Source organism: Ranitomeya imitator, chromosome 3 (genome assembly GCF_032444005.1).
Source record: "Ranitomeya imitator isolate aRanImi1 chromosome 3, aRanImi1.pri, whole genome shotgun sequence".
Taxonomy (NCBI): Eukaryota; Metazoa; Chordata; class Amphibia; order Anura; family Dendrobatidae; genus Ranitomeya; species Ranitomeya imitator.
Genome location: NC_091284.1, coordinates 79,875,746 through 79,890,393, shown reverse-complemented (window position 1 = coordinate 79,890,393; position 14,648 = coordinate 79,875,746). Strand labels below are relative to the sequence as shown.

Genomic DNA, 14,648 nt, shown 5'->3' with positions numbered 1-14,648 from the left:
TTTTTTTTTAATTTCAGACAGAATGTACTAAGAACAAGGGATTACAGAACAGGAGAAGGACTTGGGTATTCTGGTTACAAGAAAGCTGAGCAGCAGCACTCAATGTCAATCAGCAGCTGCAAAGGTACCGTATATAAGATATTAAGGTATATACAAAAAGATACAAATTCACCTGATCCTGGAAAAATATTACTCCCATAAATCCCATCCAGTTATTGTGAAAAAGTTATAGGTAACATATATTGGGTTCAAAGGCTGGCAACAATATTAATAAATGGTTGGACTTTCTCGGAGCTCAGTCAGACAGCCATATAGCTGCATATATATACATGCTGTCAGGCTTGAGTCAGGAGAGCCACTGGCCAGTTCGAGAGCCACTGGCCAGATCATTGTCCATGTAATAAGGCAGCCTGACTGCGGCCACTAGAGGTTAGAAAAGTGGGCATGTTCAGCTTAAAAAAAGACACCTCAGAGGCGATCTCATTGTGTGTAATTACATATGTGGTCAATACAAAGGACTGGCACATGAATTATTCTTTCTAAGGACCTTAGAAAGAATCGGGGACGGGGAGCATTCATTATGTGTGGAGGAAAGGCGATTACGGTATTTAAGAAGGAAAGGGTTCTTTACAGATCAAGCAGTAAGACTGTGGAATGCTCGTCTGCAAGAGGTAGTAATGGATGCTCTACTCACAGAAAATGGTACTGTGAATTATAAATAATTTTATTATAGATGATATATAATTGGTCGATAAAAACTGAACATGACGGACCTGTGTATTTTTTGAACCTTCTGAACATATCAACCAATGTGAAAACCAATTAAATACAGAATCGGGTAATCTTATTACATTACCCATGCATATTCCTGTCTGTGCTAATCCACGAGGCTGCGCTATAAAGCTGGCTGGTGAAATGACGCAGCTCAGGAAGCATACATTTAATCCCTGACATATTTCATACAATTGTAAGAACACCTGCAATGCTCTGGCAACAGAAATAGACGACTGCAGCCGTCTCTGTAATCATAACTCCTTAATGACACCTCTCCGGCTTATAAGAGACGTCAGCGTGATGGGAGATCTGTGCATAGTATGTCATATAATGGGCTGTAAGTCATTGATGGGGATAGCAGAAGCTAATCGGCATTAGGAAAAGGAGCTGAAAATCCCATAAATGTACAAAAGATTCACATTTTGCTCTGTGCTGCAGGTGTTAAAATGTTTGGAGTTGAAACAGATTTATTTTTAATTTAAAAACACATTTTTTTTGAGCAGTTCAAAAAAATCCCCCCCAAAGTGTCAAGAGTTTTCTCTAGCAGTGAAGATATAGTAAGAGTGACGGGGCCTAAAGATAAGATAAGACTGGCCAACTAGGGTTCAATAGGAGCCTCTCGTAGGCCTAGACCTGCCATAATAATGGGTTCAAGCAAAAAACAAGACCATTTGGAGCTGACTATAAAACCAATCTTTTACCACCAGGAACTATTTCTTATGGGTTTATCACAAATAACCTACTAGCCCTACTAATGATTATACTTGCCAACTCACTCAAAGGTTGCTATAAACAGGTGAGAACTTGAGCACTTCAAGAAGATTGGGCAAATCTCTAGTGTGAAAGTTCACAGAATTTCAGATACAAGTGCCTTAAATAAAGTAAATCACCGACAAATGACACTATTACACAATAAAGTAAATGACCACAATAAAACTTAACATTTACTAATTCTTAATAAAACAGAACAATACAACATTCACGACCTAAAAACACGTATGGCTGCAAAAAGATACAGGGTGCACCAAATCCCTAAAGGGCCAACTATCTGTGTCCTACCTTGCCGCGGAGGTTGGCACCCTATAAACCAGCGCAGTGGCGCCCCCGCTCAATGTAGGCTTGCCCTAATTGACCCTAATAGACCCTATCGTGCGAAAAGAAAGAACAATCAGGAGACCATACACTTCAGACAAACAATAAATGTCATAGGAACATAATTTCAAGGCTTGTGCAAAAAGTGTGCTTATAGATATTACAACGATATTGCACAATAATGTAATATATTGCACATATCCCTTATTGGCCTATAATAAGATGGAACAAAGAAATGCAAGTTAAGGCCTGTGCAAAAGTGTGTTTATAGATATTATAGCGATATTGCATACTTTATATTATATATTGCACATTCCCTTAGACCTATATTAAGGCAAATAGCCAATACCCCTGCACTGTACCTTGATGCGTACTACCTGCCTGCTGGGGTTGGCACCCTAAATTCCTGCACAAATGGCGCCCCCGCTCCCGTCGTCTGACCCTGATGCACCCTAATATTGGACTCAGGTACAGACAGAAAAAACTATTGGCAGAAAAAAATCCAAAAAAAATAATAAGGTATATCCTACAAATATGTACAAAGCAGTGCAAAAAAAGCCCTCCAGTGACATTAAATATAATGGTACCAAGTATGCTAAACTTGACGCGTTTCCCCTATGTCGGTTCATCAGGAGACATACTCATGTAAGCATACGATATTAAAGTACAAAAACTTATCTGAATATAAAAAGGGGATGATTCACACTGAAGTGGTGTGCCCTCTATCGCAGTGGGGAACAATGTGCATCCCAAAACTGCCGGTCATTATCAGCCGGTCAAATCTCTAGTGTGCCCTCAAATGATGGTCTCTTGGGCCTAAAACTTGGATGACATTGTAAGGCACGGACGTCACAGAAGGGGCAGGACAGGACAGGAATTGTCCAGCGAGGCAGTGATTGCCAGAACGGGACAGGGATTGTCCAGGACCAGGTGGAGATTGCCTGGAAGAGCAGAGATTGCCGGGAAGATAGGGAAAGTACCAGGAATGTCACTGTGTACAGCAGAAGTGACGTTGTGCCTTCTTTGTGGGGCGCCAAGGTATGGGAACACTGCAGCTCGTTGCTACAACTACCACCCTGGCCGCCTTACAACATGGTTCAGGGGCAGGGAACAGATCATGTAGAGAGCTGGGATGGCCATGGAGGGAACATGACCTTCTGAAGGATTTCAGCTTGATGCTGCCTATTAGAGATGAACAGATTAATCTGTGGAGAATCAAATTCGATTTCTGGTCTTTGAAAATTCAAACAGATGACGACTAAATTTGTGGTGATTGTCTAAAAAAATGTCTGGCACCATTGTAAACACTTTTGAAAATTTACAGAGTAGTATAATGATAACGGATGTGGCCAGATGGGCTTCCCCATAATGCCCTGCAGCTTTACATGATCTAGTGTAGCCAGTCAGAGGGGCATAAAAGAGAAGGGATGGCAAGGCAGCACCATTTATCTAACTAATTTTGCTAAACGTTCGCCACACTTGGTAAATTGGAATTTCAAAATATTTGATGAGCTTTACTGCCTGAAGACCAATAAATATGACCCTTACAAATGGATATATTTAACATATATGCTGTGAGCTTTAATGGCATATTTGTTAACCTAACAATAAACCATTTTAAGTTGTGAGCAGGGTGCTGGATAGCTACTGTGCAGATGCAGCAAGAGCTGACATTTGGAGAATAGGGACGCTCTGCAAGATGTGCGAATGTAATCCCACCCTCATGGAGACAGCCAAACTCTGCGCTCAGTGAGATCCAGCAGTCCCATTCAAAATGAATAGAACAGAGGGGCACATACTTGATCTCTGCTTCATTTAGGTGGGATTCTTTGGAGCCCCGTTCTCAGGATCACTCTTGAGTCTGTGAGACCCTCACAGTTAGGAAGCTATTGCCCGGGTGCAAACATTTTAACTTCCTGGTACCACAAGGTACCTAATGCACTGGTGGGTCCCAGGTACAATGTTCTTTTACTTCTAAAACTGTTGTTAAAAAAGGGCCCCCCTCCTCTTTGGGCCCTTGTGCAGCTGCGCAGGTTGCACGGGCCATATGTTTGCCCCTGAGATGCAGGTCTAAAGGTCTCCTCACAGATTAGATGATTGTCGGCCAAACAATGCTTTGGACGATCTTACGGTTAACTTTCCCATTTCTCTACGAGAAAGGTGCTGGATGACAGGTTTGCCGATGGCATATATCCTCCAGAACAATATGATCGTCAGTCCAAAATCAGACATGCGTGATCAACAGCTTCCCTGTCGCGCACCCAGCCTACACCCACATACACATTAGACTGTTGGCCAACCTGGGGTTCAGCCAACATTAGTCTAATGTGTATGAGAGCCTTAAGGCACAGGAGAGGCTACACACTGTACCCTAAGCAGCTGCAAGTCACATGCAGAGTACAGATTGCAGAAAGGGGCAGAGATGATTGGTTGGCAATAGCGTTACATTATCTGCAGATAAGAAGCAATCTGGAGAAAATTCTATAAAAACAGCAGGCTCCACATGGCTAGCCAGTTTTCACCATTTCCATTGCTGCTATTCTAATGGGGCAGCCATATTTCCGTGTGAGAACAGTGACATCAGATAGCATGACTGCAGGTGACCATTAACACAGGAAACATGGTTTTCACTTGAGTTTCCCTTTCATCTTCTGAGCAACAATTCTGATTTTGGAATACAGCTGTATAGTGGTGCAGTTACGGATGGTGCAGAGGCAAAAGCCGCACCCAAAGGCAACAATATTAGAGGTGCTACTTGATAGGTGGATGGTTGTATTGGTTCTGAGAGTCTCCAAGTTCTTTTTTTATATGTATTTATTTTTTATATAGCGCCATTATTACAGACCTCATCACTGTGCCCATTCCCTATCATTATGTCTTTGGAGTGTGGAAGGAAACCGGAGAACCCGGAAGAAAATCACACAATCACTGGGAGAACATACAAACTCCTTGCAGATGTTGTTCTGGGTGGGATTTGAACTCAGGACTCCAGTGTTGCAAAGTAACTTAGCTAACCCCTGAGCCTCCGTGCTGCCCGTATTTCCTATAAGTGCCCCATTGTTAATAATCCTAGTGAATAACAGTGAAGGTTTATGTAGCAATAAATTATAGTTGAGGTCTGTCCATCTCTAGATTGTTCAGGGCCCCAGAGGTCAGACCTCCATTGCCATGATATAAAAATTCTATGACATAACTTTATAAGATTGGAATAACACTTATGTTATGAGATATCATGCCACAAACATTCTTTTAGAGGGACGAACAATCCAATGTAATTTGTAGTATGGCTGGACCGCTACTAAATGAGCAGCCCCCCTGTGGCTGTGGTGCTTCGTGGTGCTTCATGAAAAGTTTGCAGTGTGGCATTGATTTATTTTGTAAAGAGAAGTTGACAACAAATACCAATTTCCACTTGTTGCTTTTCTTGCTTTTTACATTTTTTGTTACTTTTCATGCAGGTTTACAGATGTCTCAGATGTCATCAGCGAAGTAATAAAAATTGATGGCTGCATTGTTAAACTTTACGAATGTGCTGTGGGTGTAACAAAACAGTTCAACGGCAATGACTGACAAATCATTCTTCTGTGGAGCAGACGGCAAAAAATAACACAAGATTAATGGCTCTGTAGCAGAACCTTTGCAGAGGAACAGCACCTGCGGACATAATAGCAGGTAACATTTACAGGAAAGTAATAATATTTCAACATATAATTACTTGCACATCTAAAGTAAACTCAGAGGAGTGATCCAGGCAGAACCACGAAGAAATCTATCGAAACTTCTATTTAATGATGAGAATCATTCATGATCACCTTCTTCTACTTGTAATTAAATTGAAGTTCAAAATAGTTTGTTACAAACTTTATTGAACCAGGGCTCTGTAAGATACTGGGGGCAGTTTGTAGAAAGCCTGACAGGCCCGGTTGGTCTGGCACCTAAAATGTATTTTCTAAATATCTATCCATACACCCTAGCCACTTTTGTAATTTGCTTTATTACACAACACTCTATGTTTTTCCCAATCCTGCTAATCCCTAAATGTGTTTTTTACCTCCCTTCTTGTGATGTTTTGTTTGAGAGGGATCTCAAACATGACATCACAGGAAGCCGGGGCTGCACTTCACTAAAGGTACCGTCACACATAGCGACGCTGCAGCGATACCGACAACGATCCGGATCGCTGCAGCGTCGCTGTTTGGTCGCTGGAGAGCTGTCACACAGACAGCTCTCCAGCGACCAACGATCCCGAGGTCCCCGGTAACCAGGGTAAACATCGGGTAACTAATCGCAGGGCCGCGCTTAGTAACCCGATGTTTACCCTGGTTACCATCCTAAAAAGTAAAAAAACAAACGCTACATACTTACCTACCGCTGTCTGTCCTCGGCGCTCTGCTTCTCTGGTCTGGCTGTGAGCGCCGGGCAGCCAGAAAGCAGAGCGGTGACGTCACCGCTCTGCTTTCCGGCTGACCGACGCTCACAGCCAGAGCAGGAGGAGAGCAGAGCACAGCGCTGGAGGACAGACGGCTGTAGGTAAGTATGTACTGTTTGTTTTTTTACTTTTTAGGATGTAACCAGGGTAAACATCGGGTTACTAAGCGCGGCCCTGCGCTTAGTTACCCGATGTTTACCCTGGTTACCAGCGAAGACATCGCTGAATCGGTGTCACACACGCCGATTCAGCGATGTCTACGGGGAGTCCAGCGACGAAATAAAGTTCTGGACTTTCTTCCCCGACCAGCGATCTCCCAGCAGGGGCCTGATCGCTGCTGCCTGTCACACTGGACGATATCGCTAGCGAGGACGCTGCAACGTCACGGATCGCTAGCGATATCGTCTAGTGTGACGGTACCTTAAGAATCCATCACCCTCTCATGAAACAGGATATCACCAGCAGGCAGCACTGCAGTTAAGGCCCCGTCACACATAGCGACGCTGCAGCGATACCGACAACGATCCGGATCGCTGCAGCGTCGCTGTTTGGTCGCTGGAGAGCTGTCACACAGACAGCTCTCCAGCGACCAACGATCCCGAGGTCCCCGGTAACCAGGGTAAACATCGGGTAACTAAGCGCAGGGCCGCGCTTAGTAACCCGATGTTTACCCTGGTTACCATCGTTAAAGTAAAAAAAACAAACGCTACATACTTACCTATCGCTCTGTCCTCGGTGCTCTGCTTCTCTGGTCTGGCTGTGAGCGGCAGGCAGCCGGAAAGCAGAGAGGTGACATCACCGCTGTGCTTTCCGGCTGACCGGCGCTCACAGCCAGACCAGAGAAGCAGAGCGCCGAGGACAGACAGCGGTAGGTAAGTATGTAGCGGTTGTTATTTTACTTTAACGATGGTAACCAGGGTAAACATCGGGTTACTAAGCGCGGCCCTGCGCTTAGTTACCCGATGTTTACCCTGGTTACCGGCATCGTTGGTCGCTGGAGAGCTGTCTGTGTGACAGCTCTCCAGCGACCAAACAGCGACGCTGCAGCGATCCGGATCGTTGTCGGTATCGCTGCAGCGTCGCTATGTGTGACGGGGCCTTTACTCACTAGTTTCTTGCATCGTACCCTCTGAAGATGTCTTGGATCCCTTGGATCCTGGATGATTGACGCTGTGGGAGATGTGAGTGCATCCATCAGTGTAGCTCCTAGCTTAAAGAAGATGTTGTCAGGGGATTGAGATAGAAGCAGTGAGTAACACCAGCTCCGCTCAACAGCTTCTAGCACTGCACTTAAAGAATTGTCATCAGGAGGTGGCGCTGGCATAACTCACTGCTTCTAGCACCCCCCTGAGGGCAGTGCTAGAAACCATGGGGCAGTGCTGTGTCACTCACTGCTTTTACTTCTGCCCCCTGATGATGTCTTCTTTTAGTTGGAAGCTACGGCGACTGCGGGGATAGAAGCAGAGAGCTGGCGCTGCACTCACATCTCTCACAGCATCCATCACCCAGGATCCAGGATGTCTTGAGAGAGGCTGGCGATTAAAGAAACTGGTGAGTAACTGCAGTGCTGCCCCCTGATTACGACTTTTTCCAGGAGGGGTGATAGATGCCGCGGAGAGTGAGTGTATCTTCAGCCACCTGTGACATCAAGATTGAGACTCTTCTCAAACAAAACGTCACAGGAGTTACAGCAAAAACTACAATTTTACTGATTATCTACATAGGGAAAATGTGGGGTGTTGTGTAACAAAGCAAATTACAAAAGTGGTTACAGTTTAGGGAAAGATATTTAGAAAATAATTTTTAGGTGCAGAACGACCCCTTTAAGTTTGAGCATAAATTTTTAATGTCTAATCAGATTAACATTTCAACACTTTTTGTTAATTAAAGATCTTTTGGGGCATTTTTGATGGAATATACAGTAGTTACTTGCTTTACCTAGGCCACGGTTGCATTGACTATTATAGCATCTGTAAATGTCCTGCAAGGAGCTGGATTCTACATCACTTTCAGTACAATAACTCTACAGGAGATTTTCCAATTTTGCTAAATGTATCTCATATATTTTAGAATGAAAATTCAGATATATACCTTGTTCAATCTTTTAGATTTTTTCCTGAATCAAAATGGGTATGGTGAATTACAGTCAAAGGGAGGAGTCCTTGGCAGATAATCACCTGCATGACCCAGCCTAGAGAACCACTAAAGTGGTTTGCCAGTATCAGAATATCCCTTTACCATATTAGCCATCTGATTAACAAAAAAACAAAACGTCCTTTACTCCTCATCCCCGGGTCCAGACTGAGTCTCCACTTCTGCGTTGTTGGCACATCGACAGCACTGCAGCCAATCTGTGAGCGCAGCGGATTTGTCCAAGGTGACAGCACGAGCCACTGAGCTCAAAGGCTGCAATGCTGTCGACATGACATTAGCGCTGAAAGCAGAAAACCCCCCTAAGTTTTATTACCATGCTATTTGGCGAATCAAACTTAACTATATATTACTGTTTATAGATGGCCATTGACATACGGTAATTGACCATTGTGTAATATTATATTTCTCCTGCATCGGATACTGAAGAGAAATTGTATTTAAAGTATATGGAAACACTCAGAATCATTTTTTTTTAACTTAAATGCATGGGCTCAAAATAATTTTTACAGTTGAGTTTCATTAAAAATTTGCCGCATATAACTTCTGTATTGCACTTGGTATGGCTGCAGAATGAGTTATCTAAGAATCCATCAGTAAGCTCTATTTGAAAGAGTTTGCAACTAATTTATTTGTCTTTTTTTGTTACTTTTCCGTGCTGATTTATTACCTCAAAACACATCAAAAGCTGATCTTTGTGCTAATAAATCAGCCGAGGGGAGCTACGAAAAAAACAGATAAAAAAGTTGCAGAAAGAGCTGACTAATCGAGTCTCAGTAAAGGGATGGTCCCAAACCAATGCTGAATGTAATCCTAAAAGTTTAATGTAATAAATAATCTAATCACTTTTCGAAAATAATTTTATTAAAAACTCGCTATTGTTCATTCTACTCTATCTCTTTCCTTTTGTTTCCATAACTTCCATATTGATGATGTAAAATCCCCAGTGCATGGTGGGATACTCAAATGAGATGCCATCAGGGGGCAGAGGCTGGCATCATCAATGATGTCCATTTCAGGGTCTGGGATAGTCTTTGCTCTATTTAGCATGCAGCGGTTGTCAATTCTAATGTATGCTCAGTATGCGCTTCTTGCTCACTGTGATATATTCCAGTGACAGTGCGCTTCCTTGCCAGCTGTAATGAGATGTGATGAGCTGGAAAGAGAGCGCACTGTCACTGCACATTGAAAATGAGAGAACACTGAGAGCAGAGACCAACCCTGCCCCTGAAACAGACGTCAATGATAATGCTTCATTTCAGGGTGCAGAAAGCAACTAAAGATGGAACAGTAAAGAATTTTTAGCTCAACTATATCAGAAAAGTGATCAAATTATTACATTAAATATGTAGACATTTAGGATTAAATTCATTCAGACCACCACTTTAACTCACTGAGTAGCCCGAAAAGTGCAGGGAAACATAGCTTGTGAAAGCCAAACAGAGCAAAGTTTTTAAAAAAGCCCAATTGCAAAAAAAAAATGTTGTAGTTAAAAATTCATGCAGTTAAAGAGGTTGTATTTTTACAATGATATCCAATCCTTAGGATAGGTAATCAATGTCTGACACCCAGAACCCCTGCCGATCAACTGTTCTCAGTGCTGGTGGGGCCAAAACTGCCCAGATACGTAGCTGCACAGAGCAGTTATGTCGACGGAATAGCTGCCACGATCGGGAACTGCGCATCTGCCCTATAGTCAAATCAATAGGGGGGCAGATGTGCAGTTCCGGCTCGTGGCCACCATAGAATTGACGGAGCTGTGCTGTGTAGCTCTGTAATTGTTCAGTCCTGACAACTGACGACATCGGGAACAGCTGATTGGTGGGGGTAACAGGTGTCGCCCCTCCACAAATCAAACATTGATGACCTATCCTAAGGATAGTCCATCACTGTTAAAGTAGCGGACAACCTCTTTAATTAAATAAAAAAAAATAATGATTTGAAAGTTGTCCTTATCTATTAAAGGTTCAGGAACTGTGATGATAAATTAATTTCAGATCTGACTTGATTGGATAAAATTTGCTTTAGAATCACATCCATAGCTGATTAACAAAGAAGAACAATGCATACTATTATCACATTCATACAGCATTGGGCTCATAGACAATTATATAGAAACTAGATGGTGGCCCAATTCTAATGCATCGGGTATTCTAGAATATGCATGTCCACGTAGTATATTGCACAGCCCATGTAGTATATTGGCCAGTCACGTAGTATATTGCCCAGCTACGTAGTATATTGCCAAGCCACGTAGTATATTGCCCAGTCACGTAGTATATTGCCCAGTCACTTAGTATATTGCCCAGCCACGTAGTATATTGCCCAGTCACTTAGTATATTGCCCAGCCTCGTAGTATATTGCCCAGCGACGTAGTATATTGCCCAGTCACGTAGTATATTGCCCAGCTACGTAGTATATAGCCCAGCCCACACAGTATATAACAGTGGCCATGTAATATATAGCACAGCCCACGGAGTATATCACACAGCCCACATAGTATATAACACTGCCTATGTAGTATACAGCACAGAGCCACACTGTATCTAACACAGCCCACGTAGTATACAGCAGTGTGGGCACATATCCCTGTTAAAAAAATAATTAAAATAAAAAATAGTTATATACTCACCTCTTGGGGTCCAGCGGAGCTCCGGCGACAGGCGCACGGCTGCCGCCATCTTCCGTTCCCAGGATCCATTGCAAAATTACCCAGATGACTTAGCAGTCTCGCGAGGCCGCTAAGTCTTCTGGGTAATTTCGCAATGCATTGCCGGGAACGGAAGATGGCGCCGGCTCGAGCGGCTCAGCGGACAACGGAAGGTGAGTATAGCAGGTTTTTTTGTTTTTTTATTATTTTTAACATTACATTTTTTGCTATTGATGCCGCATAGGCAGCATCCATAGTAAAAAGTTGGGGACACACAGGGTTAATAGTGGCGTTAACGGAGTGCGTTACCCGCGGCATAACGCGGTCCGTTACCGCCGTCATTAACCCTGTGTTAGCGGTGACCGGTGGGGAGTATGCGGGCGTCGGGCAGGGACTTCGGGGAGTAAGGAGCGGCCATTTTCTTCCGGACTGTGCCCGTCGCTGATTGGTCGTGGCTGTTTTGCGGCGACCAATCAGCGACTTGGATTTCCATGATAGACAGAGGCCGCAACCAATGAATATCCTTGACAGACAGAAGGACAGACAGACGGAAGTGACCCTTAGACAATTATATATATAGATAACTAGAAATTCCTATAAATTACAGAATAAACTAAAACGAAAAAATATACAAAATAGATCCAACGCAAAACAATCCCATCTCATTTCCACTACCTTAATTTAAAACATATATTTTTTTTTGTAAATGCTTAGTGTATTTGGAGGAGAAATCAATTATATTCTTAAGTTCAAGTCTTCTTTATTTGGCAGACATACTTTAATAGATCACGATACTAAAGGTAATGCAGCCTGGAGGGAAAAGCAGCTATTCTTCAGGCCAAAAAAAAAATCTATGAATAACATTAGGCAAAAATTAATTTATAATAAATGATTTAAAATCCTAGTCCGGAATTGTTTCTTATTCAAATGTCACCAGAAAATGACACCTCACCCGCAGGAATGAGTCCAGGGATCCATTCTCCATGTATTCAACCACAATCATTACGGGTCTGCCTGCGAACACAGCAAAGAAATTCATTAGGGAGATTAAAGGTGTATTATGGGGTTGGTTATACATTTCCAGCTGTTATGGAAAGATTATCTGTATTACTTTAATGAAGTTCATATGTCTTATACCACCGGGTACCCAAAAACATAAGTTAAAGTAAATTATTTCTGTAGATGCTGGAGAATGCCGGTGCGGCACGTTACTCATTGCGTAGACTGCTGCTTCTTTTATTACCTGGCACTCGGCAGTGGCGGGCGCAGGACTGTACATAATGACTTATGTCGGTGGTAGTCATCAGCGCGACAATATGCATCTTTGTTAAGCATTTTCAATCACAAAATAGAATGCATCAGAAAAGTCATTAAGGCAAAAGTAGGTCCAGCGATACATATGCTCATGTTTTTAAACATCAGTTCTATTAAAATGCAATCTTGATGATTGATTGTCCGCTTACACAAAAAAATATCTGTTGTGTTTTCATTACTTTCTCTATTTTTATTCAACTGATGTCACATGTTTTAGAATTCAACAAACAGTACGGAAAATAAATTCAAGAATTATCATGTTCAATAGACGGCTGTAAGTAGAATTCTGTATGATTGAAGGAGTTCAGGTGACCCCTTTAAGTGAACCTATCAGCTCTCCAGACATGTCTGCTTTAGTAAATGTCTGTATTGCCTATTAATAACAATTCTGGAGGAGCGTTTTAATGAACAGTTCCTCTGTTTTTCTTCCTGGAATAAATTATCAATTTATTAACATTACCTACTGAGGCAATAAGGCATATCCCTATAGATCTAGACACTCTATTGTGAAACCCTGGGGATCTCACAGAGACCAAGTCTAAAAATGTCACATGGTTTGTTTTTTTTTGCTCCTGCACCTCTGTTTTTGAGAGATGACTCCTTCTTCCATGTATATAAATCTAGTATTTATATAATAGATGGAAAAACGGGACAGAGAATAGCGCGTTTCTGAGACTAGTTAGTGAGTATTAATGTGACCACTAAAAGAAAAAACTTCTCACCTGCTGATGTTGTGCAGGTAGGGCACAACTGTATAAACCGAATGAACAATTGTGGATGGGTGCAGACAACCAGGCTGCTGTGCAAAAGTGAAAAAATAAAATGTATTAAAAACAGAATGCGTTTTGGCGGCACCTTGCCTTCCTTAGGTGTTTCTGTACAACGCGTTTTGGCTGTACCCTGCCTTCCTCAGGTGTTTCTGTACAACGTGTTTTTGCTGTACCCTGCCTTCCCCAGGTGTTTCTGTGTAGGGGTGTGGTGCTGTTATGGACAGTAAGGAACACGCTGCCACTTTAAGAGACAGCACCCCCTTGTCTGGTGTGATGGAATGTTCTGCTCCCCCCTGCAATAGACTGCGTGAATGTACTGCCATGTGCTGAGGAGAGGAGTTGAGCCTTTAGAGTGTGTGAGCAAGAGCTGCTGCAGAGAACGTCTGTGCTGCTCGTGGTTGTAAAAGAGGACCCACAGCCTGGGACGGAGTGGACTTGTGAAATTGGACAGACTCTTCGGGTGCAGCAAGGGTGGTTGTCCTGTGTTAGTTTGAGAAGCCATGATGATACCGAGAAAGGGATTTACAGTTTCCAGGAGCACCTCCCGGACCAAGAAGCAAGGAGGACCCAGAAGCAAGGAGAAGACCATGTTTCACGGAGCTGGCAGAGAGCCGTGTGCACCACCGTACTAGACTGTTGGGGACCCCCGGGACTGGATCTGAGTCCCCAGTATCGCCGTGAGTTTGTTCCTGTTTTGTGCACATGTCAGGGCCTAGTGTAGGCTTCAACAGACAGAACACGGCAGCCGTATGGCCTGCATAGAGAGGCCAGGGAGGCTATACGTAGAGTAGCATCATTCTGCGTTTATTGTTTGCATTTGCTTGTGTACGTATATTGATTCTGTAATAGTTGGAGCACCATGCTATTTGATGGCCCAGCTAAAGAATACAACTCTTGTAAATTATCTTTTGCCCTTGCATACCCCTGTTTGCACCTTCCTCTTCCACTTCATTCCTTGCCTTCCAATAAATTTACCCTTTGTTGTTTGCACCTCGTCTTGTGTACAGTAAGCTCCCTGCACCGTGGTGGTTCCCCGGCCATTGCTTCAAGTGCGAGCAGAGTGCTGTCACCAAGATGGAGGCAGCAGACAGCAACGGCGGGAATGCTAATGTTAATAGGGATACTGTGGGCATTGATGGAACCTCTGCAAGGACACTCCCTATGAGCACCATATTTAGTGTGCTACCAAAGTTTGACGGCAATAATATGCCACTGTCCGACTGGGTGTCCCGGCTGCAAAGCACTCTGAAGATTTATAACATCAGCCAAGACCTTGAAGTGAACATCGCTTTAACTTCCCTAGAGGAAGAAATCCGTAGAAACATCTGCCTACAACCAGAACTCACCCATAGTACCCTGAAGGAACTAGTTCCTGGAAGAGATCTAAGGCGAGACTGCTAGTGTGGGACACCTTCGCGCCAAATTTTTCTCTAGGCTACAACGGGAAGAAGATGGAATTTCTCAGTA

The 14,648-nt window shown here is 43.2% G+C and overlaps 1 protein-coding gene across 2 annotated transcripts in view; it reads right to left on the bottom strand.

Annotated features, from left to right (window-relative positions):
• Positions 1–14,648, bottom strand: part of EPHA6 (EPH receptor A6) — a 1,249,313-nt gene that overhangs the window by 152,490 nt on the left and 1,082,175 nt on the right. For both annotated transcript variants that reach the window (XM_069760991.1, XM_069760992.1), the window contains one exon: positions 12,050–12,111. In XM_069760991.1, coding sequence (XP_069617092.1) covers positions 12,050–12,111 — 62 coding nt within the window. The remainder of the gene's footprint in view (positions 1–12,049; positions 12,112–14,648) is intronic.